General features: G+C 42.3%; 1 protein-coding gene across 2 annotated transcripts in view; it reads left to right on the top strand.

Annotated features, from left to right (window-relative positions):
- Positions 1 to 18,327, top strand: part of gabrg2 (gamma-aminobutyric acid type A receptor subunit gamma2) — a 96,179-nt gene that overhangs the window by 12,856 nt on the left and 64,996 nt on the right. For both annotated transcript variants that reach the window (XM_079565989.1, XM_079565990.1), the window contains exons 2-3: positions 5,301 to 5,440; positions 17,326 to 17,393. In XM_079565989.1, the coding sequence (XP_079422115.1) occupies positions 5,301 to 5,440; positions 17,326 to 17,393 (208 nt within the window). The remainder of the gene's footprint in view (positions 1 to 5,300; positions 5,441 to 17,325; positions 17,394 to 18,327) is intronic.

Raw genomic sequence — 18,327 nt, 5'->3', positions numbered from 1 at the left:
ATCCTCGTTCGCCACCTTTGTCCTCGCCTCGTTCACTAAATGACAAAACCTGCATTAGTTGCGAAACTAATTAAGTTGTCCTTTGACAGAATCTGCAAGTAATTACCGAGCGGCCACATTATATATATCGCGCATTATGAGAGAAATGGATTTGTGGTAGATGCGGGGCTGGACACAAGGAGGCAAAATCAATATCTGCAATAATTACTATTTCGCTTGATGGAAATATGCTCCCGCTTTTGCCCTCAGACACGAACAGTTTGGAAAGCAGCAATGACCCAGACTTTCAAACCGTAAAGCTGTCCAAAGGTATAGTCAGCAGTGAAGCAGCAGGTGGATAATTGCGCAGTGTAGAGCTGTACCTAAAGCGGACCTCACCATGCGCTTTTTCAAAGAGGAATAGTTTGAGCCTATAGTCTTAAAGGTGGAGAGAGATTGTGCTTCTGCTTCTTTAACATGGGCCGGAAGTTGATTCCGTAAAGCCGGAGCTTTGCAGCAATACTCTCTACGTCCTGTGAGTCAGCAGTAGCCCCTGTATTATGAGGGCGAAGTGCTCTGTTAAGCTGATATGGCGATAGAGCGCCCAGGAGACTGATTGGAGCCATACCATTCAAGTCTTTGTAAAGTGAAGAGAAGGATTCTAAACGTAATTCTAAACTCAACAGGAAGCCAATGAAGAGCCTTGAGAACAGGAGTGATATCCTGTCTCTAATACTGCAGCCGCATAAGTGCTACAGCGTCCAGCTCCAATGATCTTCTGCTTATTGCTGTCGCGGATACCTGGAGCTAGTTCGGGTTCAGACACTGATTAGTTAGATGAATAATGCACACACTGCTCACTCGTGTGGAAAATGTGCAATTGAGAATGATTTATTTACCACATGCATGAGAGTTTCACCTTTTTGGAGTGTATTTTTTCCAGACAAATATTTCTATTGAAAACATTAGCACGTTCCATTGGTCATCGTCCTAGATTGCTCACAGTGCACATTTTTAAAAGGAGCATTGGCCGTTTTTGACGCTGAATGCAACCTTCAATAGCTTAACCGCCACCTTAACCACGCACATTTTCTCCTGTTCGGCATTACCCAAATCTAAAAGATTATTGGAAAAAAAGTGTTAAAATACTGACAGAAACAACAACAAAAATAAAACAACAAAAAGACAACACTAAAGTTGCAAAAAAGTTACAAAAACGTGGGGAAAAAACATAAAAATATGTCATAAAAGTGACGACAACACGGGGAATGATCTCAGATCAATTTTTTAGGACTTAGCTTTCAAATGAGGCATTCCACTGGCCTATATAAGCTCTTCAGGCGAGAAGACAGTACATTTGGGTTAGGGCTGGACGATGTGAACCAAAAGTCATATCCCAATATATTTTGGTTGAATATCGATATATATCCTGATATTGTTTTGGCAAAGTGAGAGCTGTGAAATGAAATGTTAAGTCAAAGTCAAAGCCAAATACGAGATAACATATATATATAAAGAGATTAATTCAGCCTGAGATTACCTATTTCTTTTTGTTAACTTAATAGCTTATCTGAATTTGGAATATCCCTATATATATACGATATGGTCTAATTCCATATCTCTTTAAAATATATCGATATATCGCCCAGCCCTAATTTGGGTAATGCTGAACTGGAGAAAAGGTGGAGGTTAAGAGGTTAAAAGGCCTATGTCATACAATATTGACCCTTGTAATGCAACAAGGTATAAAGAATGTATGTAAAAGCCTGAATTAAACATCATATTAGAACTTAGTAGAAGTCGGTTGCCTAAAAAAAACGTCATGGTCATTTAAGTTGCAGGTTTTGTCCTTAACCCAGCTTTTATCAGAATCATCTGTGTGCTATGTTTCATTACACATGTCCTATTTTGATCAGCAACACTACAAAAATGCCTTTCATTAGATCTTAAAAGAAATACTCCTCTCTCCCCAGGTCTGCTTTGCTTCAACTGCCTCCCGGAAATGAGTGTTCCTTCTCACTGCTTTGATAACGACACCATTATAGCTCACGGGCTCACGTTCCAATCGGTCGCGTTTCATAATACGATCATGTGACATTGTCCATGTGTTCTTTAGGGTCTGACCCAGGCCCGCCACTGAACTGTGCAAAATGCATCTTTAAGGCAACACTGGCCTTTGATGCGGCGATGAGTTCCTGCCATTGTAAATCACTGGGCTAATTAAGCGCACATTGGTAGAATAAATTGAATTAAATGTGCATATAATTATCTTTCTAACAGTGTGGGTAGTTTGTGCATGCTGAACTGATGCGATTTTCCCTGCTTGATTTAGTCCAGGTTTGAATCTTTTTTTCCTTTTTCTTTTTTGACTGGGTTTGATCTATTTCCCCTGCATGATAGTTTGCAACTTAACAAAATGGTGGCATGTTGGTTTTTACGGTTCATGTTGATTCAGCTGAGCTTGGAGTATGATCTAGTAAAGTACATACATGTGACATTCACAGGCCGCCTCTCCTCTCACCTCATGCTAATTCTTGGCAGCTCGATGCTAACAGAATATTAATGATGGCTCATGCATAATATTTGGACTCCGCCACCGTCTGTTTGAATCGTAACGCACACAAATTAAAGCGCGGCTCTGCAGTGAATCAGAGAGGAAAGGGGGGGGGGGGGGGGGGGGGGGATGTGCTTGGATTGTGTGGTTATGTTTTATGTTTGTTTATTATCATTTTGAATTTATGAGCATTCCACTGTAAGGCTAGTCAGGATTTAATCAAGTGAGTGGTCAGAATCAGCAAATTGCAATATGTCGGTAATACAGTCCCGATTAAAAGTTTAAAGGGACTAGACGGAGTTTGAAAATGTTAAAACTATGTATTTTCCACCCCCTACATGTTCCAGCAATGTCCTATTGTGTAGAATGAGCTCAGACCTGTTCACCACAGCTGTCACAAGAGTTGTTACTTAGGGTCTGAAGTGCCATCATGCACAAGCTTAATATAGAAACTGCAGTTACGCGTAAGACCTGAGGTGGCAGCAGTGAGCATAAAAATGACCAACTTGCATCTAGCCCAGGGGTGTCAAACATACAGCCCGCCGGCCTGATCCGGCACGCAAGATGATTTAATTTGGCCCCTGACCTGTAGAGCAGTGTTTCCCAACCAGGGGTACGGGGACCCCTGGGGGTACTCGAGGACCCAGCAGGGGGTACTTGGAACTATTTCAGATTGAAAAAAGGGGAAAATGTAACATAGTTTTTATAGGAAAGGCTATATTTTTCAGTAAAATGTGTTGCTTTAGGAGAATTTTAGGTTTATTTTGACTGCAATATTGTCCTTTTTCTTACAAATACCACTTTTAAGTAATTACTTTCAAAATAAACTATAACACCCTTGAGGTAGGGGGTACACGGTTGACCACTGAAAGGCCAAAGGCTACGAAAGACAAAAAATGTTGGGAACCACTGCTGTAGAGCATAAATTCCACAGTATGTAAAAAGTATGTCTCTAGCCCATTCCTGTGCGGAGTTATGCATTGTTAAAGAATAACAAGAATGCTCATTCTAGCCACTAGGGGGCATACAATTTTAAAAAGGCAAGAGTTCCACACGTGACCAGCAGAGGGCACTGACATAATAAGAGCTCAGGATATGAACAACACATTATATAGCCACATGGTAAATGGACCGTCTGCCCCAGGGCGGCTGTGGCGAGTGAATGAATAATGACTACTATGTTGTACTTTGAGGAACTTGTCACACAGGCTTGTAAAGTGCAATACAAGTGTAAGCCGTTGTTTTTGATGAAGCTACAGTCACGTTGGGGCTTTGACCAAATCACACCTATTATTATTCATTTATGGAAAAATTTTCTCTATTATATGCAGCCCGTGACCCGCCATGGGAGCTGAATATAGACCCGTCACCCAAAATGAGTTTGACACCCCTGATCTAGTGTGTTTAAGACCAGTTGGAAAAAGATTTTTTATGGCAAAAATCAAGTCCCAGTGTACATTTAAACTAGCATTTAAACTGACTGAAATATCTGAAAATTAACCAATACAAAACTGCGACTTTTAAACCTGCTTTTGGGTATTTCAGCAATTATATGTGATTTTTTTCCCCCCTGGAAATAAAAATAATGCCTATGGAAAAAGACACTTAAAGAGTGAGGACGTGTCTTTTACTCTTTACTTTACTGACTTTTATGTGAAAAAAAGAAGAAGTTTATATTTGTGTGTATTTGACCTATGTAGTGATCAAGTGGCTGTATGAGTGACCAGCGTGGTGCCTTTACTTTCCATCATAGCGGACACTTCAGGATCAATTGTTTGGAAGGTTTTCACCGCCGACAGACCTGCTCTACCACAACAAGGTCAAATACGCACGAATATCAAATTGTTTTCTTGTTTTCTAATTTTTCACATAAGAAGTTGCATAATGCACCTTTAAGTCAAAGAGCAGCTCTCACTCTTTAAGTGTCTTATTCCATACGCATTCTTTTTGTATTGGTTGGTCTTGTATTGGTTAATTTTCAGATATTTCAGTCAGTTTAAAGGCTTGTTTAAATGTACACTGCAACTTGCTTTTTTGATAGCACACACATGGGACCACCAACAGCTGTGTGGATGTACTAAAAAAAAAAAAAAAAAGTATTTAATCTCCTGAGATTACCATGGTTATGTCAGAACAAGTCGCCGCCTGTTACACAAACCTTTCACTTTTGCTCAAATAATAAATACAAAAATAGCATCTTTGGCAATTACATTTTTCAACTAAAACGTTCAAGACTGCACCGTATGGAAGCGTGGACATTGCCTATGTACCGCACATTGGTCCGCGGTGCTCAGATGGTCTTGTAGGGAACATTACCACGCATGATTTCACCTCAGATGAGAAACTGCAGATTTCCATGTAAAGGCTTGTCCCCTCCGTTATCGCCGTATCTGTCATCTGGAATATCTGCATGTACGTGTGGGCTTTTCCATGCTCTAAATTGAAAACATTAGCCTTGAGCCATTTGCGGTGTTATTTCATTCTATGGCACGTTATTAGCCCCCCGGGAGAGTACACCAACGATATTATGTTCTGTCCAATGATGCGGTGATGGACGGTCTTTAGGATTGGAAACGACTCTCGGGTTTGTGTTTGATCAAACGCATTGTTTACAAAAAGGTAAATGCCAAGTTTAGCATTTACGCTTGCATTCATTCCGTGTGGTTAAAATAAAAGGGGAAACCGAGCGGTGAGGAAATCGGTACGTCCCATATCACTGAAAAAAAAGATTTGATTTAAACGTGTGATCTTTGTCCCTTCTGCGCAGCTCGTTCCAGAATGACGATGACGATGAGGTTGCCAACAAGACGTGGGTGCTGACTCCCAAAGTCTACGAGAGCGATGTCACCCACATCCTCAACAGCCTGCTGGACGGCTACGACAACAAGCTGCGGCCCGACATCGGAGGTACAGCTTTCCCTTTGCAATCCCTTTACCCCCCCACCGTAAACTCAAGAACATCTTAAATCTTAAAGCTTCTTGACCTGAGAGTTTACAGCCTATAGGCCAGTGTAATGCCTCATTTGAAAGCTAAGACCTACAACACTCAACTAAGCTTCTTCTTCCTTGTTTTGTTTTAATTGATTTTGCATTTTCATCGCATTTCTGCTGCAGTTATTGTCACATTCTCATTGCCTTTTTTTGTAGCATTTTGGCCGAATTTAGTTTTTTAGTGTAATGCAACTGTAATAAAGCGATAGACATTAATGTGATGCAAATGTGACAAGAACAAGACAAAAACATGATACAAATGTGACGAAAATGTGACAAAACGTGACAAAAACAAGACAATAATGTGATGCAAATGCTACGAAAACTTGAAGAAAACTTGTCAACAAAAACAAGGGAAGAGCTCATAGCTTTCAAATGAGGTTTTACACCGGTCTATAAGCTGTAAGAAGGTGCTTGATTGTCATTGTTCAAGCGCACAACGAAATAGTGTTCAGGTGTTAGTCCTGAGCTGCTGCGACTGAGCCGCGCTGCCACTGTGTGCCTGGCTGGCTGCCTTCAGTCTCCTCTGATCCTCTGAAACGGTGCACCGCCTCCTGGGTTTGTCCCTGTTTCAGAGCGTGGTGTCCTGCACTGGTCAGCTTCCTCAGCCCCTCCTTCCTCTTCCTCCTGCGCAGCTCCCTCCGCTCCACAGCAGTCTTTCACCATCTCCCTCTTGTGACGCCTCCACTGTCCTGCAGGTGTGGGGGGCTCTTGGTGCCTCTTCAGTGTCTCAGAAGAAGACATTTGTAGATCTCAAATAAGGCTGCTTTCTTCAGGACCAGTTTGGACTAAAATCCACCAAAACCTCCACAAAAACACAGCGAAGACGTACAAAAGTATCCAGAAAAACAATGTGGAACAGAAGCCACAAATGCAGGCAAACAATTCAGCTGCACCAGGAGAGAGGGAGGTCGCTTCTTATTACTATCTAATAATAGTAAACTCTCAGGTCAAGAAGCTTGTAGATTTGCGCAAAGCCGAATTTGAGAGAATGTGCTCGGTTAAGAGGTTAATTACTTCTATTTCATTAAGGAGCAGTCCGGCATTAAAAGATTATATAAGCTTTTTCTCTACTTCTCTAAATATCCTACACTGATTACCCTCTGACCTTGTTTGTTTACCCTGTAAGCTACTTTTACCAGCAAAACAGCCAAAAATCTGCTTCTGCTTTGTGACTTTGTGATTTGGGTGGAATTCACCCTGGAGAGCGAGTCGCCATTAGTCCCTTTTCACGATTGCGTCACTTCCCCCGGGGCAGTACTGCAAGTGCACCAGCAGTTAGTCATGTTTGTCTACGGTTTGAAGACAGAACAGGCAAAGACTGAAGGTTGTGTAGAGAGTTTTGAAAGTCTGCTACGTTTTTTTTTGTTGCTACCGTAATGTTTGTAAAAGTTCAGGTCGGTGCGGTTCCTTCCACAGGATAGCTACACAGAAAGGGTCATGTTCTATATTCATTCCCTTCTGATCATTTACATACACAGAAAGGCATTTGATCTGTGTAAAACTGCACATGTAAATAGTGTAGCGTATGATGTGGCAGCATGTGTGGTTCAGCCATTTGTAAAGGGACTAAAGCGTGGCGAAGGCTGTCTGCGCTCACTCTGTCCATATTTAGACGAGAGAGTGGAACATCTGCCACCCAAAAAAACACAGACACACTTAAGCTTCATTCAGGCTGGAGTCTGTCCTGTTTATCCTGCTCATTTTGGCTTTTCTTGGTACAGTCGGAAAAGTACAATGTCAGAGCGTTCTGTTGAATTTTATGCATAATGTTGCTTTCAACAAATAAATGTCATTTGAATATGGTAATTTGACATTAGAAGGACGACAAGCCCGAGTGGAGAGACACCAGATACAATGACTAAACTGTAAGGCTAGCCGGGCTGCCTTGATATAGCAATTTGGTCTAGTTTTGATAAGAGATACACCGCAATACTTTGGGTTTGAGTATCTATCGATATCTGATACCAACCGATACCAAGAGACTTTCTTAAGTGGTTGGCTGTGAATGAAGAAGTCAATTGTGCTCTTTGCAAACAAAATGTTACGTCTCAAGGGGTTTTCTATCAATAAACTGTTGAAAAACAATAAAGACGGATCACTGGACTTATCGGCACTAAATAGGCTATACTTATTGATATGGCACAGGCTATTTACGAAGTTATTTAATATTAACCTTATATTATTGTTTTAGGTGACACATAGTTTCTGTCCCAATCTGTTGACACTAGCAGTTTTAGCATACTGCTACTTTGTGTTTTGATCAAAATAGGGCGGCACAATATATCTAAAAAAAATATCATATTGCGATATTAATATCGTATCATGATATTAGGTGATGCAATATCGGTATCGCAAGAAGCCACAATATATCGCGGCATCACTAAAGTCTTTATCTGACCTTGATCGACACATGTTTTTAGCAAATTCAGCCAAAAACAAACCATGCATTGAAGTTGAACACATCGTGTTGAAATGGTTCAGTGAAATATTTCGCGATATTGCACATTGCAAGTTCATCGTTCAGCCCTAGATCAAAAGTATTTTGTATCTTGTGCAAAAGTCACTCAGTGATTTAATTCTCCAGGCTGAAGAGCTTCATGAGATATGGCATGTCTGTGTTCACTTTGATTAAGTTGGTGAAAGCCATTGGTCCAGTTTCGGACATTTGGATTCGAACCGATCCCCTATTTTTGCAGGATCTGCTCTGATATCTGATACCAGTATTAGACCATTGAATCCCTTGTTCTACTCCGTTATTCCATGATTATATGCAAGTCTTAGGATATTCATTGACATGCACTGTCTCAACCATCCAAAGAGGTGTTTCAATAATTGCCAGAATGAATTATATTTTTAATTTATTCATTCGTTAAAAGACATTCAGATATTGAGTTTGATGAAGAAAGGGATAGAATGTCTAATAACAAGAGGAAGTTTCCTTTATTTTGTCAGGCAAAACATTAAGAACAAATTGTTTTTTACAATGTGGCTGGAATTTAGATCTGAATGTATTGAAATGGGAACTTTCTAGCTGTTAACAAATCTCTTCTGCTTCTATTCCGTCTATTTAAATTCTTGAAAACTTTTGCTGCTCGACTGCACATGGGCCTCTTTCTTTTTAAATCTTGTGGCATTTTATTTCACATCATTATCATCTCTCAAACTGTGCCTAAAGTACCGCGCGGCATGAGCCACCCTGACCTACTGGCCCCGCAGACATGTGATGATTGATTTGCGAATGAGCGCAGACACACGACATACATCTCTGTCTGTCTCGCCTTCTCCCGCCTCGCGGCCAGTCCGTCATGGCGCTGTAGGTGCTTAAACAGACAGCGGCCCTCTTCCCTTCAGCCTGACGGACAGCTGAGTGGAGCGGCCTGCCTCCTCTTCCGCGCGTATATCCCCATCCTGACAACTCTCCGCCAGTGGGGAACGGACAGGTGCTTAGAGACCATGAATACTTGATTTACGGGGGGCCCCCGCTATTTCTGCAGAAAACCGTTTTTATGAACGAGTCTGTCACGTCGTCGTAAGGGGAGAGATGTATTGCGCCATATAGCGAATGGGCTTTTCATGGAATAGAGTTCTCAAAGTTGGATTTTGATTCCGAAGTGAGCGCTCCAGCCCCCTGAAAAAAGAATGATACAGTAGCAATTCATATGCCACCAGCAGATTGCCTCTCTATATCTTGCAGTGCCGTTTCGCCATATTTCGATCCATCTTGCGTGATCTATCCGACTCGAGGAGCATTTTTACTCTCTGTGGTGGACTACTCATTTAAACCTCCCTCCGCCTTATTGGATTGTGGTAAACTTTTCTTACATGCCGTGATTATACAGCTTTGATTATTTAAAGGGGAGGTGTTATGCAAAATAGACTTTTTTGAGCTTGTACCATGTTGCAATGTTGTTCAATCATCAAAAACACACCTGGAGTTGAGTCTCAAGCCACTAGCACATCTTTGAGTCATCTTTGGATCTTCACCGATGGCTGTTCTTGTATCCAGTTAATGCTTTCCTCACCTTCTGCTCAATTTATTTTTCGTCACAAACTTGTACTTTTCACACTTCCAATATAGCTTGTAGTTACATTTGCCAATTACTCCAAATGTGTATAAATAAAAACTCCTGTATGGCCGAGAGCTCACACATACAAGGAGAAGAAGAGATACAGCTTCTCCCCTGCACTGGACGCTACTCTGACCTTCCTCCTTCCCAAAGTCCAGCACGTCGCCGCCCTCTCTACACATCTGCATTGTGCATATATGCTAAGCACATTTCACACTAAGCTTTTCTTTTTCCATAAACATAACCTACTTCTCTGTCAGTAAATGTTAGCTTTACCATTATGTAGACATACTCAACACAGCGGTACCCTTTACATTAGTATGCATCGATGAAAAGGGTGAGCAGATTTACATATAACGCACCCTTTCACCGCACAACTGTCACGTCATCTGAGTCGTCTCCGTTTATGCTCGGAAAGGCAACATTAGCCATTTGTTTTGTTCTTTTTTCATACAGATATCAATCTCAATACGATGCCCCACTAGTCTCTTGCTCGGGAGTTGCCGCAAACTAAAATGTTGAGGCTATCATTGTCATTTCCACTTACGGTATGAATCGACTAGAGCAGGGGTTCCCAAAGTTTTTGTCTCCGAGGGCCAAAACGAATAAGTGTCTGTGGGTCGCGGGCCAATCACAGCAATGTCGAGCGTGAAACACATATCACTGCAAATAATAATAGTTACTTTATTTGATTTTTCGGTATACATTTTCATTTTATTCTATCTAAGCAAATAACATGCTACATTAAAACAAATGTCAACTATGGCAAAATCCTTGTTTTAGTAGAACAAAATCAACTACTGTGGCAATATGGTGCAAAACAACACCTCATTCATTTGTCAAAGCAAAGAAAATGCCACATTAGATCATTTTGAAAGTGTCAGCTCAGCATAAAATCTTTTATAAGTCAATTTTTAACATGTACCTTTGTTAACGTCAACAGCCTTTGCAATAAAACAACAATGCTCTGTGATTGATAAATACCAAGACAACACAACAGTGTTTCCTGCAAATGCAAACACAGTGAAACAGCGCCCCCAATTCGACACTGGTTGTCAAAAAGTGTACTGCATCCATATTTACCATTGAGAATGAATGGGAGAGAGTTAGTATTAACCATAGGCACAAAAGTAGGTCACCCCCTTGGCCGCGGGCCCCACTTAAGGCACCCCTGGACAAGAGCTAATTAAACATTATTTTATGTAGCCGTTTCAATTGTTGAGCTTATGTTGTTGATTATATAAAATTAAGGTATACGCAACATGGTTAAGGCTGAAAAAAAAGTTGATTTTGCATCACATGTCCCTCTTTAAGCTTTAGCAATGCCAATGTTTTTCCTATTAGCAAGCAAACCAATTACTACACTTCAGCGCGGAAGTGCTATTGAATTAGTTGAAGAAATCCCCTCCAGGGAGAACATTTCAAAACAGTAAGAGCTTTTTTTCCCCCCCAACATAATGATCTGTCATGAGCTAGTGAACCAATAAAAAGCATCGCACAGAACATCTCCCACCACTCACTGTGCTTAGACAAGCTTTTATGTGAGCGGACCATCGACTAATGCTAATGAACTAAAAAAGGAGACAAGCCTCGGTAAAAGAATACACACACATACTGTATCATGTGCATACTTTTATGTCACACCTCAAAGGCTCGATCGATACGTCGCTACAGCGCGGCGCATCGCTCATGAAGAGCGGGAGTGAGTTGGAGCATCTTAAATGGGAGAGTATAGCTTAGATGATGTGCTTTGAGAGCCGCTGTAGCCCCACTGCAAAGCTAGCTGCTCTGCCGCCTTACTTAGCCGTCATCTTCAAACGCCCTATGATCTCGAGACTTCTGCAATGCGACTTCTGCCAAGCTACCCAGCCACACAAGAGTTATAATTAGCCGGTGATCCACTGTCATCGCGGCTATACCAACCAATCAAGCCAAAACAAGCTACCACAGTGCATCTACGACTGCACGGAATGCCACGGATTTAGATTGGACGCCGATTGTGGCTTTGGTTTGTTGTTGGTATTTTTTAAGTCCACTGCGCCCGCTCATCTAGTTTTAACGCCCGTGGGTTTCGCTGGAGTTGCGTGTGCACGTGTGAAAAGTGGAGCAAATGGGGCAGAGAGAAGGAAGAGAGGAGAGAAGAAAGTCTTAATTTATGCTAATCCACTGCACACATCAAGGTCGTTGCCCTGTGAAAAATAATGGATTGTTTCAAAGCTGTCAGGAACAATGACGTTTCTTGAGTTTTTCTTTTTTTTTTTTTTTACTGTATCGTGGGTGGTACTGCCAGTCCTTTTTCGAACTGAGAATGGAAGTGGATAACCATAGTGCATTAGTTAGTGTGGTAATAACGCTTCAGATGATATTGCTGGATTGTACTGACACATGCAGCCACATTCATTCAAGTTGGGGAGGCGAGACAATTTCAGGGGGGTTGCCAGATCACATGAGAGAACAAGCACAGCGACAACGACGTGGTTTTACTTTTAACATTTCTCAATTTGCGCGGGTGTACGACCGACTAAAAGTGGTATTTCTCTTCAGTATGTGCTGTTGTCCGTAAACAGCTATTATTATTTGTGTTCCCGACAAATGGCAATGCTTGTTCTTGATCACTTTATTGACCCATGTTGTAAATGCCATCTCGCGCGCTGACCTACTGTACTGACATGGGGACGTTTATGGAGCGAATCAAGGCTGTATTTTCTCTCCAAAGTCCTTTCCCTCAGCACTTGGTCCACACGCACGACTGTACGTTTCCCCGCGCACTCAAATGTGCTTAAAAGCCATGGGTAATTGTTTGGGAACATCATGTGAGCTGAAGTGTGAGAGCAATGCTGTTACGTGCGTGCGAATATTTGCGAATGTGCGATCGCATGAGCGCGTCCCTGGTCCCTGTAGTCACACATGTACAGCGTTTCAGTGCGGCCCGATGGCGGGGGGTTACATTCATCTCCGCTTCTCCAGCTGACATGAAAAATGCATCCAAAACCTCATCTACTACACTCCTGTTTGGAGCCTTAGACCTTCCATAGGTTTTGTTGAAGCGACATGGCATTGGACAGGACAGAATTGTATCATACAATCTTCGTAGAGGCTCTGTGCGTGTTAGATTGCATGCTAATGATGCTAACATCCTCGGGCAACGGCTGTTTCCTTTTCTGAGTTTCATTCCTGGAGTTAGCCTCGTCTCGCTGAGATAAATCCATATTTAAATAGTATGTGGCAGGAAACAAGCAGCAACTTTAATCAGGATGTAAATACTTCACTGGAAGAGACTTCTGCGTAAGTGTTTTAGCCTTGAAGCTAAAGGCTAATGTTAATTTGATGCTAACACATGGTAAAATAGCACTACAATCTGAACAGTTTTTTTTTTTTTATGAAACACTCTGCTTTTCTTCTGTTTTTTAAATCTTAACGTGTGTGTTATTTACAGACAGGAAGTTGTCATTACCCTACACTAGGGTTGCCAGGTCTGAGCAGCCAAACCAGCCAATATTGGAATTTTCAGTATTGTTAACTAGTTAAAGCAGGGATGTCCAAACTTTTTTCATGGGGGGCCGCATACTGAAGCAAACTCGGGGTGAAGGGCCATAGTTCGGTGGTTAGTGCCACAAAACCTTGGACTAGCAGAGGTTTAAATTGTGCCCCACACCTTTATTTATGCTTAAAACCTTCATGCCAGCTCTGCCGCACAATAAAATGTTAGTTGTTAGGTTAGAATTGTGTAGAATTATAACTTTTCAAATAAAAAGGACAATCTCTGAAGATGTGTACCGATTCAGTGACAAGGCTGAGGGCCACCAAATATTGGTCTGAGGGCCGCATTTGGCCCCTGGGCCGCACTTTGGACACCCCTGAGTTAAAGGAACAGGCCACGGTTTTTACATACCGAGATATGTTCTTACCTGAGCTTAGACGAGTCGATACGTACGTGTCCGGTCTTTGTCTGTGCCCGTGGAAGAGCTTGGTAGCTTCTAACTTCACCCCGTTTGGAGCTGTAGGAATATACTGGGAGAGGCCAAATGCTAACAACATCTTTGGTCTTTTTGCGTGACTGAGGGCACACAGTTCTTCCATACTGTGATATGTTCTGACCTGAGCTCAGACGAGTTGATACGTACCCGTCTGGTCTTTGTGCGTGCCCGTGGAAGAGTGTGGTAGCTTCCAACTTCACCCCTGATTGGAGCTATAGGAATACATGACTGAGGGCACGCACAAAGACCAGACAGGTATGTATCAACTCGTCTAAGCTCAGGCAAGAACATGTCCTAGTATATAAAAATGGTGGCCCGTTCCTTTAACAGAGCCCAGAAATAGCCAATTTTACTTTGAAAACAACAAGGCAAAAAACTGCGGACAGTTTTTTTTTGGCTTAAATGTCTTAAAAAAAAACCTCCCAATTCTGTGGTTTAACCGCGGAACTGGCAACCCTGCCCCACACTGGCCAACAGGAAGCTAGCTAAACATATTCCATGCACAGAGCCCGCCGAATGCCTAATAGTGAAGACTGTTGGACCCACAACAGAAAACATTTTTTTTTTCCTGAATCGTCCATCGAGTTACACAGCCCCGAGTTACACAGACATGAAATTCTACAATGCAGCCAACTTCATACACGACGCCAGTCCGTGCACACCCTCACAGGCTCACACACATGAGATGGAGCAGAGATGACTCAGAGGCGATGACAGAGCGTTGACAAGCGTTTGACCCAGGGCTGACCACTTTAGCCGGCATCATGCTCGCAGTGCACGGGTCTGCCGCGTGTCACTAAAGCGCTGAAGGTGCAGCGCAGTCACATGAGCTGTAACATACACAGGTGCAGGGGGAGGGGGAGCGACCGGACGTTCATGCGGACGTATTGATGTAGACTATAGGGAAGAGACTGTCGCAATGATATTGGCCGACCCATTGAGTTTACACGGTACATTGGGCTCAGACAGACGATGCAGAATGTGATCCTGTCCTGTTTTGATTCACTGGGCTTTTCCATGTTTCCATGTTTATCAATAACTTGACCTAGTTTGCATGTTTACCCACATGTATACAGGGATGTGCAATCAATATTATTTTTAATGTTTGAGATACTCTAATATATTTAAATACATGCATTTCACTGAACTAATAACTGTGTCCCTACGTTCAAAACCGTAGTCTTTCTGTATCATTCCTCAAAGACTGTGAAACAACGCTGAAACTGGTCAAACTAATGTTTTACTGACTTATCCAAGACTCCATTGACCTGTACCAAACGTATAGCCGACTAAGCTAATTCTACAACCCATTGTGTATGTTTGTATTCCTCTCCACACGTTACTGAAAGAAGGGAGGGACTCTTTTTGAAAACATGTCTGCCTTACCCTTCAGTAATAAAGAAAAAAAGCATGGATTAAATTGCCATTCCCATATTGAGTATCCTGAGTTAAAACAAGAACAGCATTCTCGTTGCACTTGCTGCTCATCTGCTGCTGCTGCTGCTGCTACTACAACTACAACTACACACATTTTTTTACCTCCATTGAGACACATTAAAACGTCTTTGTAAAACTATATTTATGAGCACAGAGTAACCTTAAAGCAGACCGGTGCATGGTCTTTGGGAGTGTGCCAGCAGGTTTCAAACAGCCGAATAAAGGAAGCTCTGCAGCTGTGAGAATAGAACTATAGTGAGGGAGGGATGGGCACAGAGGCACAGAGCTCTTCTGGTAAATTGACCAGGACTCTGGACGTAAATATAGACTCGGACACTGGCACAGAGCTGGACTGGGCAGATATCAAAGGAAAAGTGTTGCCATTTGACAACTTACACAATAGGGCTGCACGGCATGAGGAACAATTTGGGATGTTTGATGTCTTGCATATTGCGATGGCATTGCAATATGTTACGAAACCTTTTCATTACAGTACTGTATAATACATGAAATGTAAATCTCAGTCAGGTGAAAGACCTTAACTTGTAATATATCGAGGCTTCTTACCAGATAAATATTGCGTCACTTATATTCCTAATTCTGAAGAAAACATTCAAGTTCTCGGGTTTACGTCATGAGGCTGGAATTGTGAGACGCCATGTTCATCACAGTTTGTCTTGATGGATAAGCCACTAAATTCTTTTGACTGCGCCAACTTCATTAAACTCATTTCTCAAAAACGTTGCTTTTTTTTGGTCAAAATCTTGAACTATTCATGGATTTCAGTTCCTGAAGCAAACTCTTTCTTTGTAAGACCATTTCCTCTCTTTAAAAAAAAAAAAAAAAACATTTGTCACACATAATGTCAAAATGTGCAAAGACACAATGATCCAACAGTGTTAAGTGTTTTTCTGTGCGGTGTGTTATTTGTGTGTGTGTACGTTTTGGCAACAAAGTCCCTATTTATACAAGACAGTGTGATTTAGAGTGCAATGCTGTGTGAATGAATTTGCTCCTACAGTGCCTCACAAAAAAAAGAAAATGCCACCTGGATTTAACCAACTATTAGATTCAAAGGAGCTTCCGAGGGGAAGCCACCTTTTTCCGGTGGCTTCCCCTCGGAAGTCCTTGCCTCAAGTGGAGGAGTTCAAGTATCTCGGGGTCTTGTTCACGAGTGAGAGACGGATGGAGTGTGAGATCGATAGACGGATCGGTGCGGCATCAGCAGTGACGCGGCCACTGTTGTGGTGAAAAGGGAGCTGAGCTTAGGCCTTGTGGAAGGCACAGGGCACGCTGGTGGGACTATGTCTCCGAGCTGGCCTGGTGTCGCCTCAGGGTCCCCCTAGAACAGCTGGAGGAGGTGTGCGTGGATCGAGAAGTCTCGGCATCTCTGCTGAGACTGCTGGAGAAGCTGAACTGGAGAACTGTTGTTTTGCTTCATGTTCTTTAGCTACAGCTAAAACAAGAGGAAGCAGTTAGAAAGAAGAAATCAAAATGTTAACGGCTGCTGTGACACTAGCACAAACTTATTTTTGTGTTTTTTTTTCTAACCAGAAATGGTTGAAGCAAGATGTTACTATCCATGTTTTATGTGACAGTTCACTTCCCAAAGCATTGCTATGGCAATTGGCACAATGCCAGCTCTCATTTTGGTGGAAAAACAAGTAAGTAAGTAAGGCACCAGCCCGGCACTGGAACCAGCACCTTAGTGGAAAAGCCCTATATGTGATGAGTGCGTAGGGTCCCTGGAGATTGTGATCTGGGGTTGCAGCAATTGGTCAGGTCTAGGTTTAGCAACACTATGTGCCCACAGAATGAGATCAGCTAACAGCTGAATGACCAGGTTTTTCCATCATAATGCCAGGATTCATCCGGCTCACATTTTGAAAGATTGGTTCAGGGAGCACGAGACATCATGGACTGTATCATTGACTGACCACCCAGTCTAAATTTAACTCCATGGAGAATCCTTGGGATGTGCTGAAGAAGGCTTAGCGCAGTGACCACACTCTCCCATCATCAATACAAGTTCTTGGTGAAAAATAAGTGCAACACTGGATCTTTGGATCAGCAAACTATTGTGTGAGTGTGTGATCTTTTTTTTTTGTGGCAACTTTTTTTCTTTTTGTTCAGGCAGTGTATCAAAGAATACAGTGAGCAGTGTTTAGGGAAATGTGTGCTGTGTGTCAGGAACAGTGACTTACAAATTGAGAAAAACTGTTACTCACTCTCCCGACACTATTGCCATCTGTTTTCTTATGAATATGCGGCTTCCAAACTCCTCAATAAATGCATTTTCTCCTGTTTTTCTTTGCAGTCAAACCAACGGTGATCCACACGGACATGTTCGTCAACAGCATCGGGCCGGTCAATGCCATCAACATGGTGAGTGCAGCTGAAATGCGCTCATGATCCCACATTCTACTCTAATGGTCCATTTCTTTGTGGCGAGTGGCTTATCTTCCCAAACATCACGGTGCATTATAAAGCACTGACTATCTGCTTCTCTGTGGAGTTGGCAGAGGCTCAGAATCTTGCTCCTCAGTATTGCAGATGCCGGCTGTCACGGCGGATCGTCTTGTTCGCCTAATCGCTGCCCCTGCTGCCCCTCTGAGTAGTGGCACAATGCAGCGGCGATCACGTCCACACAGCCCTCTCCGCCCTCTCCGCCCTCTGCTCTGTGGGGCTGGAAGGGTGTCTGTTTACTCTAATGCACTGGATTGTATTCAGCTCAGAGGCAACTCATCGCAGACCAAAGAGATTTTAGTGGGAGGAAATTTTTTGCTGAAGTCATTTGGCGAAGCTTCTGGGCTGTTATCATGTTTTTCCCCCAATGTTAGTCCAAAACGCAATGATCATCTTTGTTCATGAGCAAATAAACATCAACTTGCTTTCAATTTTGTTGTTAGAAACTTTATTTCCCCCTAGCAAATGGGAGCAGATTGTGTATTGATTTACTTTTTGATTTACCAGTTTTTAGGGACTTACTTGGGATTTAATGAAACTGGCTCTAGTAGTAAACAGATAAGTTTGTGTTCTAATTAAATGTACCAGTAAATGTGCCAGATTTTCAGATTAATGATATTTCATGGACAAATTTAATAGTGGTCTGGGAAAGCTAACAAGCAAACTCTTTGAGGGAAGTTCACATGTCCTGCTATAAACAATGGATTAGCTCATGCTTCCACTTACAAAGACGGGACGGCTTAAATGTTTAGCATTTCGTCCTGGGGTGGAGCAAAGTAAAATACTACTGTCTACAAACATAAGTCGATCCAAACCTAACCCTTGTAATAATAGTGTTTTTGTTTCGGAGTCA

This window comes from Gobius niger (genome assembly GCF_951799975.1).
Source record: "Gobius niger genome assembly, chromosome: 11".
In the NCBI taxonomy this organism is placed as follows: domain Eukaryota; kingdom Metazoa; phylum Chordata; class Actinopteri; order Gobiiformes; family Gobiidae; genus Gobius; species Gobius niger.
Note: the sequence above shows the minus strand (reverse complement) of the source record. Positions and strands in the feature narration are given on the sequence as shown.